General features: G+C 37.8%; 1 protein-coding gene across 4 annotated transcripts in view; it reads right to left on the minus strand.

Moving 5' to 3' along the window:
• Positions 1-18,079, minus strand: part of TJP2 (tight junction protein 2) — a 145,524-nt gene that overhangs the window by 26,195 nt on the left and 101,250 nt on the right. For all 4 annotated transcript variants that reach the window (XM_037797362.1, XM_037797360.1, XM_037797359.1 and 1 more), the window contains 10 exons: positions 17,767-17,820; positions 15,430-15,554; positions 13,465-13,567; positions 11,562-12,114; positions 5,966-6,069; positions 5,155-5,308; positions 3,770-3,878; positions 3,531-3,664; positions 2,852-2,918; positions 1,852-2,002 (listed from right to left, as the gene is read on the minus strand). In XM_037797362.1, coding sequence (XP_037653290.1) covers positions 1,852-2,002; positions 2,852-2,918; positions 3,531-3,664; positions 3,770-3,878; positions 5,155-5,308; positions 5,966-6,069; positions 11,562-12,114; positions 13,465-13,567; positions 15,430-15,554; positions 17,767-17,811 — 1,545 coding nt within the window. In that variant the 5' untranslated portion in view covers positions 17,812-17,820. The remainder of the gene's footprint in view (positions 1-1,851; positions 2,003-2,851; positions 2,919-3,530; positions 3,665-3,769; positions 3,879-5,154; positions 5,309-5,965; positions 6,070-11,561; positions 12,115-13,464; positions 13,568-15,429; positions 15,555-17,766; positions 17,821-18,079) is intronic.

An 18,079-nucleotide genomic window follows, 5' to 3' on the forward strand; every position in this document is an offset into this window, starting at 1 on the left:
TTCTTCCTCGTTGCCAGGGTGATAATAGGAAACAAAAGAGTTTCTCAAGTATAAATGTTGAGTGCCATTGCTTTCACCCCTTGACTCCCCATCTTTAACAGTGCCTTACAGAGAGCCTTGATTATCAACCCCTAGGTGAATTCAATACTTTTCTTCATGGAAATTCAGAACATCTTTTCTCCCCACAGTAGGAAAACAAAGTGAAGGCTTCCAAATTTCTAGCTGACATCCTAGCCTCTCTACAGCCCCACGCTAGTTAGGAAATATGTGCTTTCATCTTTAACATTAGCTCAAGAGTACACTGGTATGAGTTGGCACTTGGATGGGATTTTTATCTCAAGCACTTCATGAGTGGTGTTTCCTAGGATCATGTGGTGTCAAGAGGTTCACTCAGGTACATTTAGTCTTTTAGGATCATGACCATAACCAAGGAGGGTCTAGAATTTCACTGGAAAGCTTTAGCAAAGCTCACGATCAAGGTCTGACCTTCATCTGCTCCAGAAATGAAATCTGAACTACCGCAATGGAGCCATGAGCCAAGTGCGAAGCCAAGAATCTGTTGTTATTGTTTTCTTGAGAACTCTGCAACTTTTTTCTCCCCTCTTTTGACCCTAAGAAGCTCTTAACAGACCCCTTAATTTATTACATACGGATTTCCCACCAAAATTAACAAGAAAAAAATCATATATCAGAATTTTAAGTACACGGAAACAGAAATCCCAATGAAGATAGCTTTCTAGCATTCTGTATTTTAATAGTAATGAGGTTCCTGAAGTTTATTCATAAGTCAATGAAAAACATATTATGTATTGTACAATACAAACAGTGAACCCTAGAGTAAACCATGGATTACAGTTAATAGCACAATCATTAAAATGTTCTTTCATCAACTGTGGCAAATGTACCACACAAATGCAAGATGTTAATAATATGGTAGTATGTGGGAATTCTGTATTGTATACATGACTTTTCTATAAATCTACAATGTCTCTTCTAAAAAAAAGTCATGATACACGGTGATCCCCATATGCAATCCCAAACAATACAAAGTGCTAAAAACAAAACAAAACCAAAACAAACACATCACATGTATCTCATAAATTGTCAAAGCTGAGTTGTCTATCATTTTTAAATTCTTTAAAATCAGTAGATTATACAAATATATAGTAAATTTAAAAGTATCAATATTTGATTAACCAGGAATTCTTTTCCTGGACAATTTTCAATGTGAATAACATACTGAGTGGTGGCCATTTGTTATTTTCCAATGGGGAAAAAGAATGGATGCCTCGTATTATCTATTTTAATCTTTCTGGGGTCCCTGTAAGGTGGGTATTCTTATTCCCACTGAATAGATACTGAAATCTGAGTCTCTGAGGGTTAGCCAAGGTCACATAATGAATGAGAGGCTAGGAATGGATTCGAATTGGACAATCTCATGTCAATGCTCACATTTGTTGTATTACACACACCTCCATAACAGTGACACTAGATTGAGGGGTTGGGGCAGGGGGTAAAAAAACAAAATTTAGCAAGACCTTTTGAAAGATCTTTACCTTGGGCCTTTAGTGATAAATCTCTATTTCTTTTTTAAATCAAGCTAATAAAAATATTTGCAAGGGTTTTAAACACTATAAAATCCAAGGACATGGGGGGCGGTTTGGGCTCCAGCAGTGAGAAGACAGGATCCAATCAAGGGAAACAGAACTCTTAATGCTCAGCACCAACAAACCTGCAGCTGGTCTATTCCATAAGCTGGACCATTTCCCCATTACCTTCCCTCACTTAAGAATCCACAGAAATGCCACTCTTTCCAAGTTACTTGTAGAAACTGGGCAGGACTTTCATTACCTTCAGAATCTGATCTCCTTCTTGCAGACCTTCCTGCTCTGCCGAGGTACCCTCTTGAATGCCAGCAACAAATATCCCAACGTCATTGCCTCCAGCCAGCCGGAGGCCCACGCTGTCCCCCTTCTTGAACCTCACCATTTTGGTATTAGGGCTGCAATGATGAATTTCAGAAAGGAAAGATTGGAATATTTTTTTAAAGTGGGGACCAAAATTAGCAGATGAGAGATTTAATTTCTTCTATCTAAAGAGTACTTTGTAGTTTACAAAGCTTACTTTCATTTTTCTCATGTATTCTTTAAGTGTACCTTTGTTAGGACTATGAGAAAAATATTAGTAGACCCATTTTACTGGTGAAGAAATAGAAATACAGAATGTTTATGTAAGCTCATTCAAGAGTAGGAAGCAAATAAGGACAGAGCTAGAGCTAACACTGAGGCCATCTGACTCCCAGTTGAAGAGTCTTTAAAAGGAAAGCCACAAGGTGCTTCTCAAATGAGACACAGCCTAGGTCCAAGGAAGTGAGAACTCCATCCAGGAGGCTGAGGCACTTGAACACCAGTGAACTAGGGGACTCTTGATTATCAGGTGCAGAGCACTGCATCACAATCCGCACCCCACAAACCACACACACACTCTCTTTGGGGTCATGTAGCTACTGCTTATTCGGAGGCTTTATTATTTAAGAACACTTCACACCTATCTGGAAATTATCTATCTGGCAAATGCAAATATTCAAAATAACATTCTGGAAAAGCAGCTAGATAAGTACACAGGCAGACAAAATCAACATCATAAAATTCATCCGTTTCCACATTTTACTTTTCCTACTAATAATTTCTCTTTCTCATACGTAGTAATAATAGCAGTTGGTTAAAGATAGCTGATTATGTGCAAAATCACCATCTGTATACAAAAACCACCATTCTACTAAATTTTAGCTAAGAACATAGAGTGGTAATGAAAGAAGGATAAAAAAAAAAAGAGAGACTGAAATACAGACCCATAAATTGCTTCATCTTCAGGACTAGGACGAAGAAAAGTTCTTGGAGCTGCTTTTGGTTGAGGAACTGTGGATTAAAAAACATCTATCATTATCAAACTGGACTAACAGAAGTTTGCTTATTTGTTTTTAAATACAGAGATTACAGATCCACAGAAAATTAAGTCTATATCTTATGATACCTATATTTCACCAGAAGAAAATGAGTTTTCAAGATGAATTTTAATTTTGAGGCATTAGCAAGTACCAGTGATTTCTCAAAATAAGTGAAAAGAGAAATGAACCTTCAAAATGAAAGGTGCATAATTAAATGTACACAAAGACAGCATTTTTATAACTTAAAAACCACATAATATGCTGTTTTTTCCACAAATATTTACATATGTAAAATCATGACAACTGTAGATCTAATTAAAGTAAACGGAGTGAGACCTGGATCGGAATGGGAGACAAAGGTACCTCAACTAACTGAGGATGATAAAATTAACAAATGGACAATTCCGTTGGCAGATAGAAAGGACTGTTAAATGCATTAAAAGAGAGAGAAACAGGAGAGCCCCTTTCACATGAGATGATTTTTTTGTAATTTGTCTCCCCTTCATTCTCATTCCCTACTCTGGAATGATCAAGTATACAATTTTGAAGACAGTTGTTTAAAATGAGGAGGATAAAGCCTCACCTGAGGCTTCCTCTTGGTATCTGGGTTCCTCGTTGCGCTCTGTGACAACAGCAGGTGCAGCATCACCGGTGGCCTTAAATGGGGTGGGCGTGGCTCCCATCCTGGACAATCTGCTCGGCGTGTCCTCTCTTGAACTTAAGCAGATGTCACGTTAATGCCTCACAATGTGACAGATTCACAAATATGTTCCTGTGTACATTTACAGGGACATGTACGATGGAAAATATACATCATCTTACTTTGGTCTTTCCTTCAACTTTTCATTTGAGGAATGGTAATCATAATCGGAATACTGCTGTCTTCTCTCATCTGGAGAAAATGATCGGTTGGACTCTAGTTCTGAGATATCTGGTTTTAAAAATACAAGATGTTTGAATAAAATATTTAAGACTTCTACCAGAAATTACACTATTCATGAGAAATGGGAAGAGAGAAAAGCAGTAAACGTGCTATTAGTCTAACATGCCTCCCTTGGAAAAATTCAATAGTTTTAAGGGAAAGGCATTAATTAGTAAAGAGCAAACCAATTTCAGAATTTTAAGTTTCTATTTCATTACACTTTCCAGGAATCCTGCTACTGAAAATTCAAAGTTCAACTGCTGGAGCATATATGTATAGACTCATTCTTACCAAACAAACCAGTGCTTCTCAAACTTTAATGTGCATGCACATCATCTGGGGATCTTGTTAGAATGCAGTAGTCCTGGGGTGGGGCCTGAGATTTAGCAATTCTATCATGTTTCCAGTAGATGTCAAGAACCACACCTTGTGCAACAAGGAAATAAACCACCAGCTCCCGGTGTGCCAGGATTATTTCTCAGGCTCCGTTTGTTTGCCTACACTGCACTCACAGCAGAAGATCCAGAGATTTGGTGACTGATTAGACTTTTGATTTATTAGAACTTAAGTCTGAAGGTTTAATAAAGAAATTCTTTTCAAAGTCAAGAAAATCCTATTTTACAACTTGAGAACTTAAATATTTTCTAAACTTTTCTGCACAAACGCAATACTAGGATGGTTAAGAAGGAAATATCATGACTACTTATTTTTATTGGTAAGGTTTACAAAGTTAAAATGTTATCTTATGTATAATTCATATTCAAGTAATGAATATAACTTTTTTGAAGAGACGGTGACACAGAATGTTAACTAGTGAATATTACAATGTTCAGCCATTCTCAGCAATTCTCTTTTCAGAGCAACTACCTACTTTAGCTATCCTTCAAATCATCTTCTCTTTGTTGTAAATGAGTAGCCACTTTAAAAAAATACACATGCAATTAAGTGCAAGAATGAGCAATTAACAATTGCATAAAGTGGTTAGTTCCTTGAACCACTTGTACATACACTTTTTTACCAACAAGTTTTGCTTTCAGTGACCTAAATCAGAGATTGCTGGGAGTTCACAAGTGCATCAAAATTTCATACTAGAAACCTAATTTCAATAGATGCTTTAATAATAAAATAACAAACAAGCATTTATCTGTTGGTATTGAAATTTAAAAGGGAGGATTCATTGGAAATTTAATTTCCAACTGGATAGCTGTACTAAATAGATGAGAATGCAGAAAGCCATGGCCCTTCTTTCTACCCTCGCAGCTAAGCTCCACAGTCTCCTCTTTACCTTCTATCTCCGAGTCGCTGTCATTTAATGATGGGATGTTGATGAGGGTCTGCCTGCTGTCTCTCAACACCACTAGCTGGAGTTTTCCTCGTGACTTTTCTATCAGTTTGCGAGCATCCGTTAAAGACATGTTCTCAGTTACGGTTCCATTGATCTGTGTTTATGAAGAACGGTAATGTTATATGCAATATAACCATTCATCAGCAAAGTAGAAAACTTGTATTTCCCCCTTCTAAAACTGTAACAGCTCCACTCAGGTATTCAAACAGACACGGGCTTTAGAATGACTGAGTAAAAATTAATTAGCCTTTAAATTAAATATAACCCTGCAATCCTGGACCCCAAACATAGGCATAAGAGAACTATAGTGTACTTAAGTTACTCTGCTAATTTATTTAACCTCTAAGCTCAAGACAGTGGTTTGGTTTCCTACTGGAGTGCATTTCCTGACTGGAGAGGTTTACAAAAACTATTAAATATTCAGCATTAATAATGCCAAGTCTCCCTCTCATCTGTCCTCATATTAGAGAATATTAGATTTTAATAAATTAAAAAGTTTAATTAATATTAAACTTTAATAAACAGAAGAAGAAGAAAGTACTAGTTGATGTTTAAAAAGAAAAAACCCAATATTAAATCTTAAAGCCTGGCTTTTATGATGAAAATCATCTCAAATATTGTTCTTTCATACGTCTTTTTTTCCTACTGACCCATATCCCAACAAAATTTACTGTGTCAGCACACGAATGCGGAAATGCAGACTATGAAGCCCGAGGATGAACACGATGACTCTCTATCCTTATCTGCCCACCTTGAGAATTATGTCCCCTTCGTGAAGGTTGCCATCTTTCGTTGCCAGACCTGTTCTCGTCATTTCCTTTATGAAGATTTGACTCCCCAGCCGGAGACCATATTCTAGTAGACAAACACACATGTATCATTAACATGTTCAGAAAATTTAGTCTGGATTTTAAGGCTATTTTTAAATATTTAAGAAAAATTAATTTTTTATGTGGGACATTCTGCAAGACAACTGGTCCAGACCCTTCAACAAGTCAATGTTATAAAAAACAAAACAGGCAGAGAGACTGTTCTACATTACAAGAGACATAAAAACCTAATGCACGAACTTTCACTGGATGCTTTATCCAAAGTGGATGCGGAAAGGCCTACATTATTTGGGGGTCAACTTCAAAATGGACAGTTCTCTATATTCAAGGGAAATTAATGTTAATTTTCTTAAGTATGGTAATTGCATAATGGTTACGTAGGAGAATGTTCTTATCCTTGGGAGATACCTGCTGAAATATTTAAGGGTAAACAGTCACAATGTCTGCAATTCACTTTTAAGTGGTTCAGGAAAAAATCATAGAGAGGGAAATGGAGAAAGAGATGGGTGTGGGGCAGGAAGAGAAGTAAAGAGAAAGCAAATGTGGCAAAATGTTAACAACTGGCAAAAATGAGTGAAGGCTATATGGGTTTGCTATAAAATTAACATTTTTCAAAATGAAATTTTGTGGAGAAAAAAATAATTCAAGATTTCTTAATAGGTACGTTCTGCTGAAACTGAGTTTAATGAGGTTCTCCAAAGGAGGGCACTCCATATTGCAGACCCTTCATCTGAAACATTTTAGATTGCATGAGGTTTGGCATTGAAAAAAATTCACTGTGTGAAGAAAAGAAGTAAAGAAGCCGGGAAAAAGAATAAATAAATATAAATAAGTACTTAAAAGTGGCAGAGTTTTTGGGGTTTATGGACTCTGAATTGCTATCAAAAGAAAAAATACATTTACTATGTTTATATTTAAGTATATTTTAAATGCTATTCAGATTTCCAATTTTACTTATTAACCTTGTAAAATATGCATATTGTACAGATGAATTTTGGTTATTTTAGGAAGCAACCCCAACTTCACAGGTTTTAAAACAGATACATTGAATTCTTTAAATTATTGTTCTCACAGAGTCTTATCATTACAAAACAAAGTAACTTTGTACAATTTAGGAAAGTTATGAAGGAGATTAAAAAAAAGAAGAAAAAAGTTTTAAATGGCTTATAATAAACCTAATACCAGATCTTACCACAATGATTAGAAGTGCTGAGGTCTCCCTGACCCCCTTAGGAAGCTGCCAGAAGAAACAATATGGGTAAGATTGCATCTATTTTCATGGATAATAATCCCCTACTGGTCAAACAGCCTCACAGCTCAAAGCAGAACACTGAGGCAAGCTGGTGTGTCAGGTATACATCAGAAATGAAAGCTTCTTTCTCATATAGCCACAATTCCTCCATCTTTTTAAAAGCTATTCTCTCTCTAGGACATAACATATATGGTTATGTTACAAATAGATTTACTCGTATGTATGAGGGTATCTCTTACATGAAGGAAAAAAAAAATCAGTTGACCAGCTTCTAAGACATTTACCAGCAAGGCTATTTGGTACCCAAGAAATTCAATAGGTGATCATCTTAATGGATATGTTTCTTAATTAAACGTAGATGTTACTTATTGCCAGATTTCTTTGAAGGCTAATTTCTCACACAAACTTAGCCAATGACAGCTAAGTCATTGTGTAATCTTAGCAAAAGGTGGCAAAAAAGTCTCCTTTAAAAAAATAATAATAATAAAATAAAATAAAAAGGAATTCCAAGTTTGGGAAACAAAATGGCCCAGAAATAAAATGCTGTATCAGCAAAGAGGTATATTTTCCTTGATTTACTAAGGACAGGCATGACTTGACCAATCTCTTAGGACAGCGTCTTTCTAAACTGTGGGTCACAACCCACTAGTGGGTCTTGAAAGCAACAGAAATTTTTAATGTAACAGAATCTATCCGGATAGATCACATCAAGTTAAGTACTGTTTCATAAAACAAGATATCATGCTTTTGCTATGCACGTGTATCCTGCTTGTCTGTAAATATGGGTAACAATGCAAAATGTCCTTTTTGTGATTCTCAGGAAGAAAACAAAGATGACAAAGAAGATAAGGAAAACTAACACAGTGTAGGCAAAGAAGAAAGAACAACCACCCCTTGGGGTGTTAATTCCTAGAGAGAGAATGGCATCAGACCTCTCTGACCGATGTCTATCAAATTCCCTTTCTCAAATAAGTTCTACAGTTCACCTTTTAATCAGGGTGCAGGATAGTTTTACTCGCAATTCTTGGGGGTTAATGAATTAATATGTTATTATAAATAGTTATAAAGATTCTGGGAAGTCCCTAAACTTCCTAAGATCAACACTCCTCAGAGATACTGTGAGTCAATTTTCACCTTTTTTTTCTGGGACTGAAATCCAGGTATCCCCTTATCAATATCTCTGTATTATTCTCTAGTTATTACATTAGTCATCTAGTTATATAATTCAACTCTCCACGTTCCCTTAGAAAGACTCAACAAAACAAACCCTCTCATCTGATATGCTAAATGCAAATTCCAAACCTAAAAAGCAAGAAGCCTTTCACTTTGCACTGTCAGGTGTTCTTCAATTTATTTCTCCTTAGATGGAGAACAATTAGAGAACAAAAGGAGATAAAAGATATAAAGAATTTACAAAGTCAGAAGAGAAGAACTGAAGCTTGAGCTCAAACATTGAGCTCAAAAACCCTGTTCTTTACTTACTGTTTCCTATCATTTATTTCCAGGAGATGGAGTTTGAGTTCTAGCTCCACCACTCACTTACTGGGGTCAGGACTTGGGCAAGTTGCTTCCCGTGAGTTTCAGAATCCTCACCTATAAACTGTGAGTGGATGCCACTAGCTTTCCTAATGCCGCACAAAGCTTTGGTGAATCTTCAATATGATTATGTACATAAAAGTACCCCAGGAGAACAATGCAGAATGGGCCAGAGCCTGCCTTATCCATGGGTTTACCAAAAACTACTCTGTACCTTGGTACTCCTGATCTATAAAAAAGGAATGAAGCCTCCTATCTCACCAGGTTCCTGTGATAAAAAAAGTACTTATTGAGCCTAGTCCTTAGCATAAAGCAGAAACTCAATCAAGATCAGATGGAATATTGTCTACTTTAGTGGTTCTTGAAATGCATCAGGATCACCAGGACGGCTGTTAACGGCTACACACAGACTGCCAGGCCCCAACCCAGAGTTTCTGGTTCAATAGGTCTCAGGTGGGGCCCTGCAATTTGCATTTCTAAGAAATGTCCAGTGGATACTTCTGCTTTAAGAACCACAGACCTAGTAGTTTATACCAAACACGACTTTGCAAGTAAATTAATCTTTCTGTGATTTCATTTCATTATCTATAAAATGAAGACACGAGAGTAACTCTCATAAAAGATAGCAATCCAATTAAAAATGGGTAAAGGCAACTCCGCAAATAAATTCATTAACAACCCCCTCCCCCAAAAGGGGCATGACTCCCAGGGGAATGAAAACCCCTGGTGACGAGGGACATGACTCCCAGGAGTGTGCCTGGCCCTGGCAGTGAGGGATTGAAAATGTCTACTTGACCAAAAGGGGGAAAAAGAAAGGTAACAAGGTGAGGTTACAGTGGCTGAGAGATCCCAAATAGAGTCGAGAAGCTATCCTGGAGGTTTCTCTTATGCAAGTTCCAGCTAGACATCCCAAATGGCCACAGTATGCCATGCCCTTACCAAAAGTAGTCCCCAAATACCTAGGTCCCTACCTGAAATTCTATAAAAGATTCACTTGCTAAGTTTTATCTCTCAGAAACTAAAATCCACCAGAGTGCTCCTATGCCAGACATGTCCTAAAACCCAGAGGCAACAGCCTCTTTAAGAACAACAATCAGATGCAGCCCCCTTCTATACTGTCGACATCCCCTTTCAATATGAACAAGTTAGGGTGGTCACTGCCTAGACAACCCTGAAGATAGAGACAGAGATTAAGTGAGAGGAAGGGGTAGCAATAAACAAGGTAAGAGTGAACAAAGGTCTATGAATACTTAAACTTCACATAAATACATATATATTTTCAGGTGCTGGGGTGTTGGAATAGCTGGAAGGAGGTAAATGACATGGTAAAACTGTAACCTATAACATTCTTTGAAATTTGCTCTATAGCTACTCATCGAATTGTGCTATATATACCCTATATTTCATAATAAGGAAATAACTGAAACTGTGGAACTGTAACCCATAACAATTTTTGAAATTACCTATGTAACTGCTCGTTGAGCTGTACATCGAAAGTTAACACGTTTCTGTATGTATGTTGTATTTTACAATGATGGAAATAGCTGAAATCGTGGAACTGTAACCCATGACATTCTTTGAAATTTGCTCTTTACTTGTTAAATTGTACTTTGAAAGTTATCATTGTTATGTATATATGTTGAAGTTCACAATAAAAAAATGCATTAAAAAAAGGGCAAAGACTTGAATAGACATTATTCTAATGTTTTCAAAGAAGATATACAAATGGCCAATAAGCACATGAAAAGGTGTTCAGCATCACCAGCCATTACAGAAATGCAAATCAAAGCCACAATAAGATACCACTGCATACCCACTAAAATGGCTACTATGGGGGAAAAAAAAGATTATAAGAAAATGTTGGCAAGGATGTGGGGAAACTGGACCCACTGCGCATTTTTCGGGGGAATGTAAAACAGTGCAGCTGCTGTGGAAAACAGTTTGTTAGCTCCTCAAAAAGTTAAACATAGAATTATATGACCTGGCAATTCCACTCCTAAGTTCCTAACCCCAAAAGAAATGAAAACAGGGATTCAAACAGATACTTGTATACCAATGTTCATAGCAGCAACACTCAGGACAGCCAAAAGGTGGAAATAAACCAAGTAAGTGTCTGTCCACAGATAAATGGATAAACAAAATGTGGTAGATTCATACAATGGAATATTGTTCAGCTGTAAAAAGGAATGAGCCTTGAAACATGGATGAACCTTGAAAACATGCTGAGTGAAGGATGCCAGGCACAAAAAGACGAAATATTGCACCATTTCACTTATCCAAAGTACCTAAAATAGGCAAATTCATAGAGACAGACAGTAGAATGGAGGGACTGCTGGGAGTGAGGAATGGGGAGCTACTGATTAATCAGAACAGACTTTCTGTTTGGGGTGATGAAAAAGTTCTGGAAATAGTGGTGATGTTTACACATCAATAATCAATGTGAGTATCCTTAATGCCTCTGAAAAGTACACATAAAAAGTTAAAATTATAAATTTATATATATGTATATGTATCCCACAATAAGAAAAGGGTTAAAAAAAGTTCCCTCATTTAATAGTGGTGAAGACTGAAGAAGGTAATAGGTGTAAAGCATTTAGGTCAGTGCTTGGCAGGTTAAGTGCTAAGTAGTGGTTAGCTGCTAATATTACAGCGCTTTGCTTTTCTTTCTCTTTGTTTTTTTTGTTTTGTTTTGTTTTGTTTTTTAGAAGCCTTTTCACAAGTGTAACTACCTTCATTTGCTTTGCCTTTCATCAGAAGGACCCCGATGGGCCTGTCCGAGTCCTGCTGGCCGGCGTGGCCTGGCTGTGCCCTCGCCTCGGGGCTGGGGCTGCAGGAGTGCAGGCGCTCGCGGCTGCGGCTCCGGGACCCTGCGTGCCGGCGGCCGGCCTGGGCCCTGCTGCCGAACTCCACCGACGGGCTGTAGGCACGCTCGTAGTCCCGGTCACAGTCCCGATGGTAGTCCCGGTCGTAGCTCCCTTCCCGGTCAATGCTCCGGCCGCGGCTGCCGTCTCGGGCTCGCCCGCTGTCCTGCTCCAGGCTCCGGCCCCGGCTGCGATCCCGCTCCCCGCTCCGAGCCCGGTCATGGGGACGCCCCCGTTCGGGGCTGTCGTCCCAGCTGCGGCTCCGCGCTCCGTGGCTGCTGCGCCAGCTCCTTTCGCTGTACCCGCTGCGGGCGCTTCTGCCATCGAACGCGTCCACCGCCTCAAAAACCCGGTCGTTGTGATCGGCAGGGGGACTAACCCCCAGCGCAGCCAACTGGACCTTCCGGGGCCGCTTGACCACCTGTTACCAAAACAAACAGTGGGGATGCAGACAGTCACAAAGAAACGTAGAAGGTACGGAGCTTAGGGACCTTCTTCTAGCATCACTAAAAGTGTGTGTCCCTGCCAACTCACTAAGCCTTAGGTTTCTCATCTGGAAAACAGTGACAATATAAGCCACATACCTCAGAGCATAGAGAATAAAGTAAGACAATGAATGTAAAACTCCGAGCACAGTGCCTCAAATTAAGCTAATATTTATACATCTAAAGTCTGCTGCTTTCCAGAATTTGAAAAGTCCCAAAGGGCCTTGGAGCACTAAGTTATAAAAATTCAAGGAAAATCCAGAAAGTGAGACATTCTATATACAACTGGCTAGGCACTTCAAAAAAGTAATGCCTTTAAAAACAGGGATGGGGGATCCTTCACAATTAAAAGGGACTAAGAGACATAACCAAATACATTGAGCGGATTGGGGAGAAAAAAAAATCTATCAAAGACATCCTGAGTAATGTACTAGATATTAGTTGATACCAGTATTATTAATTTTCTTAAATATGATAACAGTATTACAGTTACGTAGAATGCCATTATTCATAGGAGATGCATATTGAAGTACGTAGGAATAAACAATCAAAGTGCCTAAAGCTTTCCTTCAAATGGTTTTTCAAAAATCTGTGAGTTCTTGCGGACATAGAGAGATGAAGTCAAGATGGCAAAATATGAAAACTGTAGAATATAAATGTGTTTATTATAGTCATCTTCCAACTTTTCTTTTTGTATGAAAATTTTCATAATATAAAAGTTGGGGGAAAATTAAATATCAAATACCCGGTGCATCCTCCTGGCACCACCCTAACACACTGCATCGTACTTCTTTCTTTCCATGCCTATTTCCCCCACTGCAGTCTACACTCCTTCAGCACAGATTGACTCCAGGCCCTAGCAGCATGTGACTCATAGTTGATTCTCAACCAATGTTTCTTGAATGAATGAGTGAATAGAGGAATGAATGCCATAGGCTGCTACTGTCCTCCAAAAAACTCAAGTTTTCCAAATTGATTCTGTTTACCAGTGTAAAATAGAATTTAACTCTCTTAGGGAATCACTGTCTAAACTGTTTTCTAAGGCAAACACAGATAAGACAATTATTGGCCTTACAAAGTTAAGAGACAGAATAGGAAAAGGTAGGGAGGGATGACTTACATATATCTTTACATCATCCGTAATATCAACCTCCAAAAAGTGCTGAGGAAGCAGCAGCCCCTCAATTTTGTAATTATGTCAAATGCTTACAAGCAAGTGGTAATTTTCTTCCGGGCATAAGAGCAAAATGCTGTTGAGGCAAACTGAAAACAAACCCAGTACTTACAATGGCAGCCACCTTCCCACTTTTTCTCAGCTGCTGAACAGCGAATGAATGAAGCACATCCTCCATCGGGGTGCCGTTAACCATGACCACCCTGTCATTTTCTCTGCAAATAAAAAGTAAAAATGGGCCGTGAAAAACTCTCATCTATTCATTTGAAACTGTTTATTTAGGAACAAACAGAAGCAATAAATTGACCCAAAATGCTTATTAAAAAGCTCAGTGTCTGACTCCCAAGGCTCGATCCTGGCTCAATGAACTCAGTCTGAGCTCACCAGAGGAAGAAATCCAGGAGCCACACAGCCCACATTTGAGTGTTTTCTGGAAACCATCAGGGGAGAAGGAGACCCACCCTCCCCAAAGAACAGGGTCACTCCAGAAGGTTTCAATGGTGGTGAGGTTGGGGCATAAAAAGGAATTTCTGCCTCAGATCCTCTGTACCTTAGGTGCATGGTGGGCTTCATAGAGTCTACAACCCCCCTCCCAAAGCAGGTTTATATCCAACTGTGCTTTTTTGGAGGGAAGAGGTCAAGAATTTGCCTTAGATTCTTAGAGAAATTTTTAGGCCAGAGAAGTTACTTCAGCTCACTCCAAAAATTATTTAAAAATTCTACATTGCTGTGTATGAAAGATGACTAAATTTTGGTAGGACCATAGAGGCTTTTTTAATAATAAACTATTTTTAGAGCAGTTGTAGGTTTGCAGAAAAATTACACAGAAAGTACAGAGTTCCCATATATTCACACACATAGCACACACACATTTTCTATTATTAACACCTTGCATTAGCATGGCTCATTAGTTATAACTGAACCAATCTTGAAATATTATTAGTAACTAAAGCCAACAGTTTACATCAGGCTTCACTCATTTGTGTTGTACCGTTCTACAGGTTTTGATAATGTCATGTATCCACCAATATGGTACCAAACAGGATAGTTTCACTGCCCTAAAAAAGTCCCATTCCCCAGCTGGTCATTCTTGCCTCTCCCAAGTTCATGGCAACTCTGATCGTTTTATTAACTCTAAAGTTTTGCCTTCTCCAGATGTTATACTGTTGGAATCATATAGTATGTAGCCTTTCAGACTGGATTCTTTCACTTAGCAATATGCATTTAAGGTTCTACCATGTCTTTTTTTGTGACTTGATAGCTCATTTCTTTTGATTGCCGAATAATATTCTATTATAAGGATGTGCCATAGTTTGTTTATCCATTTACCTCTGGAAGGACATCTTACTTTCTTCCAATTTTGGGCAATTATGAATAATGCTGCTATAAATATTTGTGTGCGGTTTTTTGTGTGAACCTCAGTTTTCAATTCCTTTGGGTAATTCCTTTGTACCATAAAGATTTTAAGTGTCAACAGAACCTAAACTTTTGAGCTCTCTGGCCAAGGCAACTGTATAACTAATTTAGTTTCTGCCCTGAGAAATTACCCTGAGATGATCCTAGGCATGCATCTTTTAAAATGGCATTATCTCTTCTGATCAGAAGGCTGGCAGTTGGAAAACTTATATTTTAGTGTAGTACATTTTCCTGATTTCCACATCACTTCTACAAATAAGATAATCATTAAGACAGAGCCTCCTTATTAAATCTTTACAGAATATAAATTAAAATAAATATAAACAGTATTGGGTAGGCATTAGGGAAAAGAGCATGTCAATTTAATGCTCCATGTTGAGAAATGGTTCCTAAACCCTGGCATGATCAACTCTTTTCCTATGGAAACAACTGCGTTCCTCCCAACCTCTGCCAAAATTTGGATATTTCCAAAAGTTTGGGGATTGTAAAAAATGAGTGTGTTATGTTCTGAATTCCCACTTGAAGACTTTTCAAATATTACATAATTTTTTTTTTTTAATTTCGTAAAGGGCACTCCAACCAGCACCTTGTCTAGAGCCAGCTGGTGGGCTGGTAGGGGCTGGCAGGGGTTGGGGGTGAGTGAAGGGGGGAGGGCACTTACTGGAGCAGCCCATCTGCAGGCCCACCAGGGAGCACGTCAGAGATGACAATTGAGGTTTCTCCATTTTCAAAGTGGGGGTTGTCTCTGCCTCCAGACACTGCAATTCCAAATCCTCTTTTGGAATCCTGTTCATTGGGGTTAGGAGAAAAATTCAAAAATCTTCCTTAACAGGCTTTCAAGATCTATTACAAGCGCTCAATAAAATAAAGTTTGAACTAATAACCAGAGACATTTCATGAACAGATGGCTTACAGAAACAAATGAGGATCAAAATAAAGTGTCATCATCACAGCTGACAGGTTTATAAAGGGAAATTCCTTATCTGAATGAAACAGTCTTGTGAAAGTTGGGGAAAACAAATGATAGTATAGACTGGAGTTATCACTAAAAGCTGGCAGGGGATGGGAAATAACATCTTCTGTCCAAATAGGGATATGCTGTTCAAAGCAGCAAAGGGACCTATTTGCATCACTCTGGCCTGAGGCAGAATATAATCTGTGCTAAACTGTACTTTCATTATTACAGAAGTTGCAAGTTTACAGAAAGATCACGCAGAAAATAGAGTTCCATCTTCCCACATCCATTTTCAACATTTTGCATTAGTGTGGTACCTTTTTTGCAATGGATGAGAGACTAATCTTATAATTGTACTATTAATTACAGTCCATAATTTACGTTAGGATTCACTGTAAAACTTTATTTTTGAAGTATACCTTAAACTCCAAGTTAGATTAGCTGGTATTTTCATTTCAATACAGGACGAAAAAGAAGTAAATGGATTTAAAAGATAAAATAAAATCTGAGCGTAAACTTAGTTTTGAGATTTTTGAGATAGCAAAGCATTAAACCCTTTTTTACATGCTTGTAAGACAGGAAATATAAATTTATGACACCCATCACTGGGCTAGAAACATGTAACAGTGAACCCAGATAATATATAATCCTAATTAATTTCAGTACTTTAAAAAACTAAGCTCACAGGTTTCATCCATATAATATGGGTATATGTGACTATTATAACCCCAAATCAGGATATGATTATGTAAAAATCTACTTGGAAAATAAAAGAAAATCTTTCCTCCCACTCCAAGGAAGAGTTGCCTCGTGGGGCTTCTTATGCCAACAGAATACAAACAACAGAAACTCAAAAGAAGTAGGGTTGTACTCCATATGGCTTTAAATGGCAGCACTGTTACTTGGTAGCTATATCTCCTCTATGAGGCCTTAAAAAATGTCTTACCTTCACCAATTTGGGGTCCACAACTCAAGGAGTACATGAGCTAGAAATCTGGGACCCTGAGCACTGAACCAGCAACATTCTTTCTATCTGGATTAATGTGACTGATTTTATTAATATATTGAGGAGCCAACTTTTTACAGCAGACAGGGCTCAAAGCTCATGATTTTGAGGAACCAAGGAAAACTCTCTCTTCAAAGAACTTATGATCCCTCTATGAAGTAAGAGAAGACCATGTATTTCAAAAGCAAAAGACTGGAGGGATTCAGAACAAGAATAAGATCCCTGCAGGCACAGGAAAAGGACAGCAATGCTAATGAAAGCAGCTTGATGGAATAAGAATTCTGAACCACGAGCATAGCTCTGATCCAGTTCAGCCACTTACAAATCACACTCTCAGTTGCCATGCTTGTTTAGGGTGGGGCTAACACCTATTGTGCCTATCTCAAATTCTGCTGTCAAAATAAAAAAAGAAGCTAACATTTGCTAAACATCTATTATGTGCCCAACTCCATTACTAGATGCAGTACATATTACCTTATTTAATCATATTACCTTATTTAATACCTGTGAATTTAAATGACTTTAAAAATTAAGTAAAATACCCTCTTCAGTGGAGGGAAAAAACATTTTTTTATTTAACTCAGTCCCTCTATTTTAATCAAGAAAGGGACAAGAAATAGAATCGATGTCTCCTGATTCCTAAGCCAATTTTTTTTTTTTAATTTCATTTGGTCTAAGAATTCACTGAGGAATATTAAATTTATAGATGTTGTAGAAACTCTCTCAACTCCCTAAATAATACAGATAATTTTCCTTCTTTCTCTTCTCTCCCCTGCTCTCCCTTTCTCTCTTTCTTTCTGTCTGGGGATTAGTGAATGCACGAAATAATCTCTTAATGTTTCTGATATTATTCAGAACTTAACCAAAAAATACGGAGGCATGAAGATCTTTTGTTAACTCAGTAATTATCCCTAGCTATTACACATCGTGTATTATCCTCCTCAAGGAAAAAAAAATGTATTTGGACACAAATAAACAACACCCGTGATCTGTAAAATTAAGAACACAATAGCATATATTGAATGTGCAGTACGCACCTTCTGTAGGGTCACAGTGTACTGTTCCCATATCAGTTCTTCCATGCCTGGGGCCTGTTTAAAAAAAAAAAAACAATTTGATTTAAACCACAAGCATTTCAATAAAAGAAAAAAATTACAATTCAAAATTTTTCAATATAAAGTCCAAGCCACACTTTCCATATAACTAAAAGAGTTGATATTGTTAGGAATGTTATGCGACCTATTTTCAAACACTCTCCTTCAATGAAATAATACTAGAAAATTAGTGAAATACACAGAAGATACACTGTAGAAATACTTGCACAAGTGCACAAAGATTTATGCTCAAGTC

Source organism: Choloepus didactylus, chromosome 10 (genome assembly GCF_015220235.1).
Source record: "Choloepus didactylus isolate mChoDid1 chromosome 10, mChoDid1.pri, whole genome shotgun sequence".
In the NCBI taxonomy this organism is placed as follows: domain Eukaryota; kingdom Metazoa; phylum Chordata; class Mammalia; order Pilosa; family Megalonychidae; genus Choloepus; species Choloepus didactylus.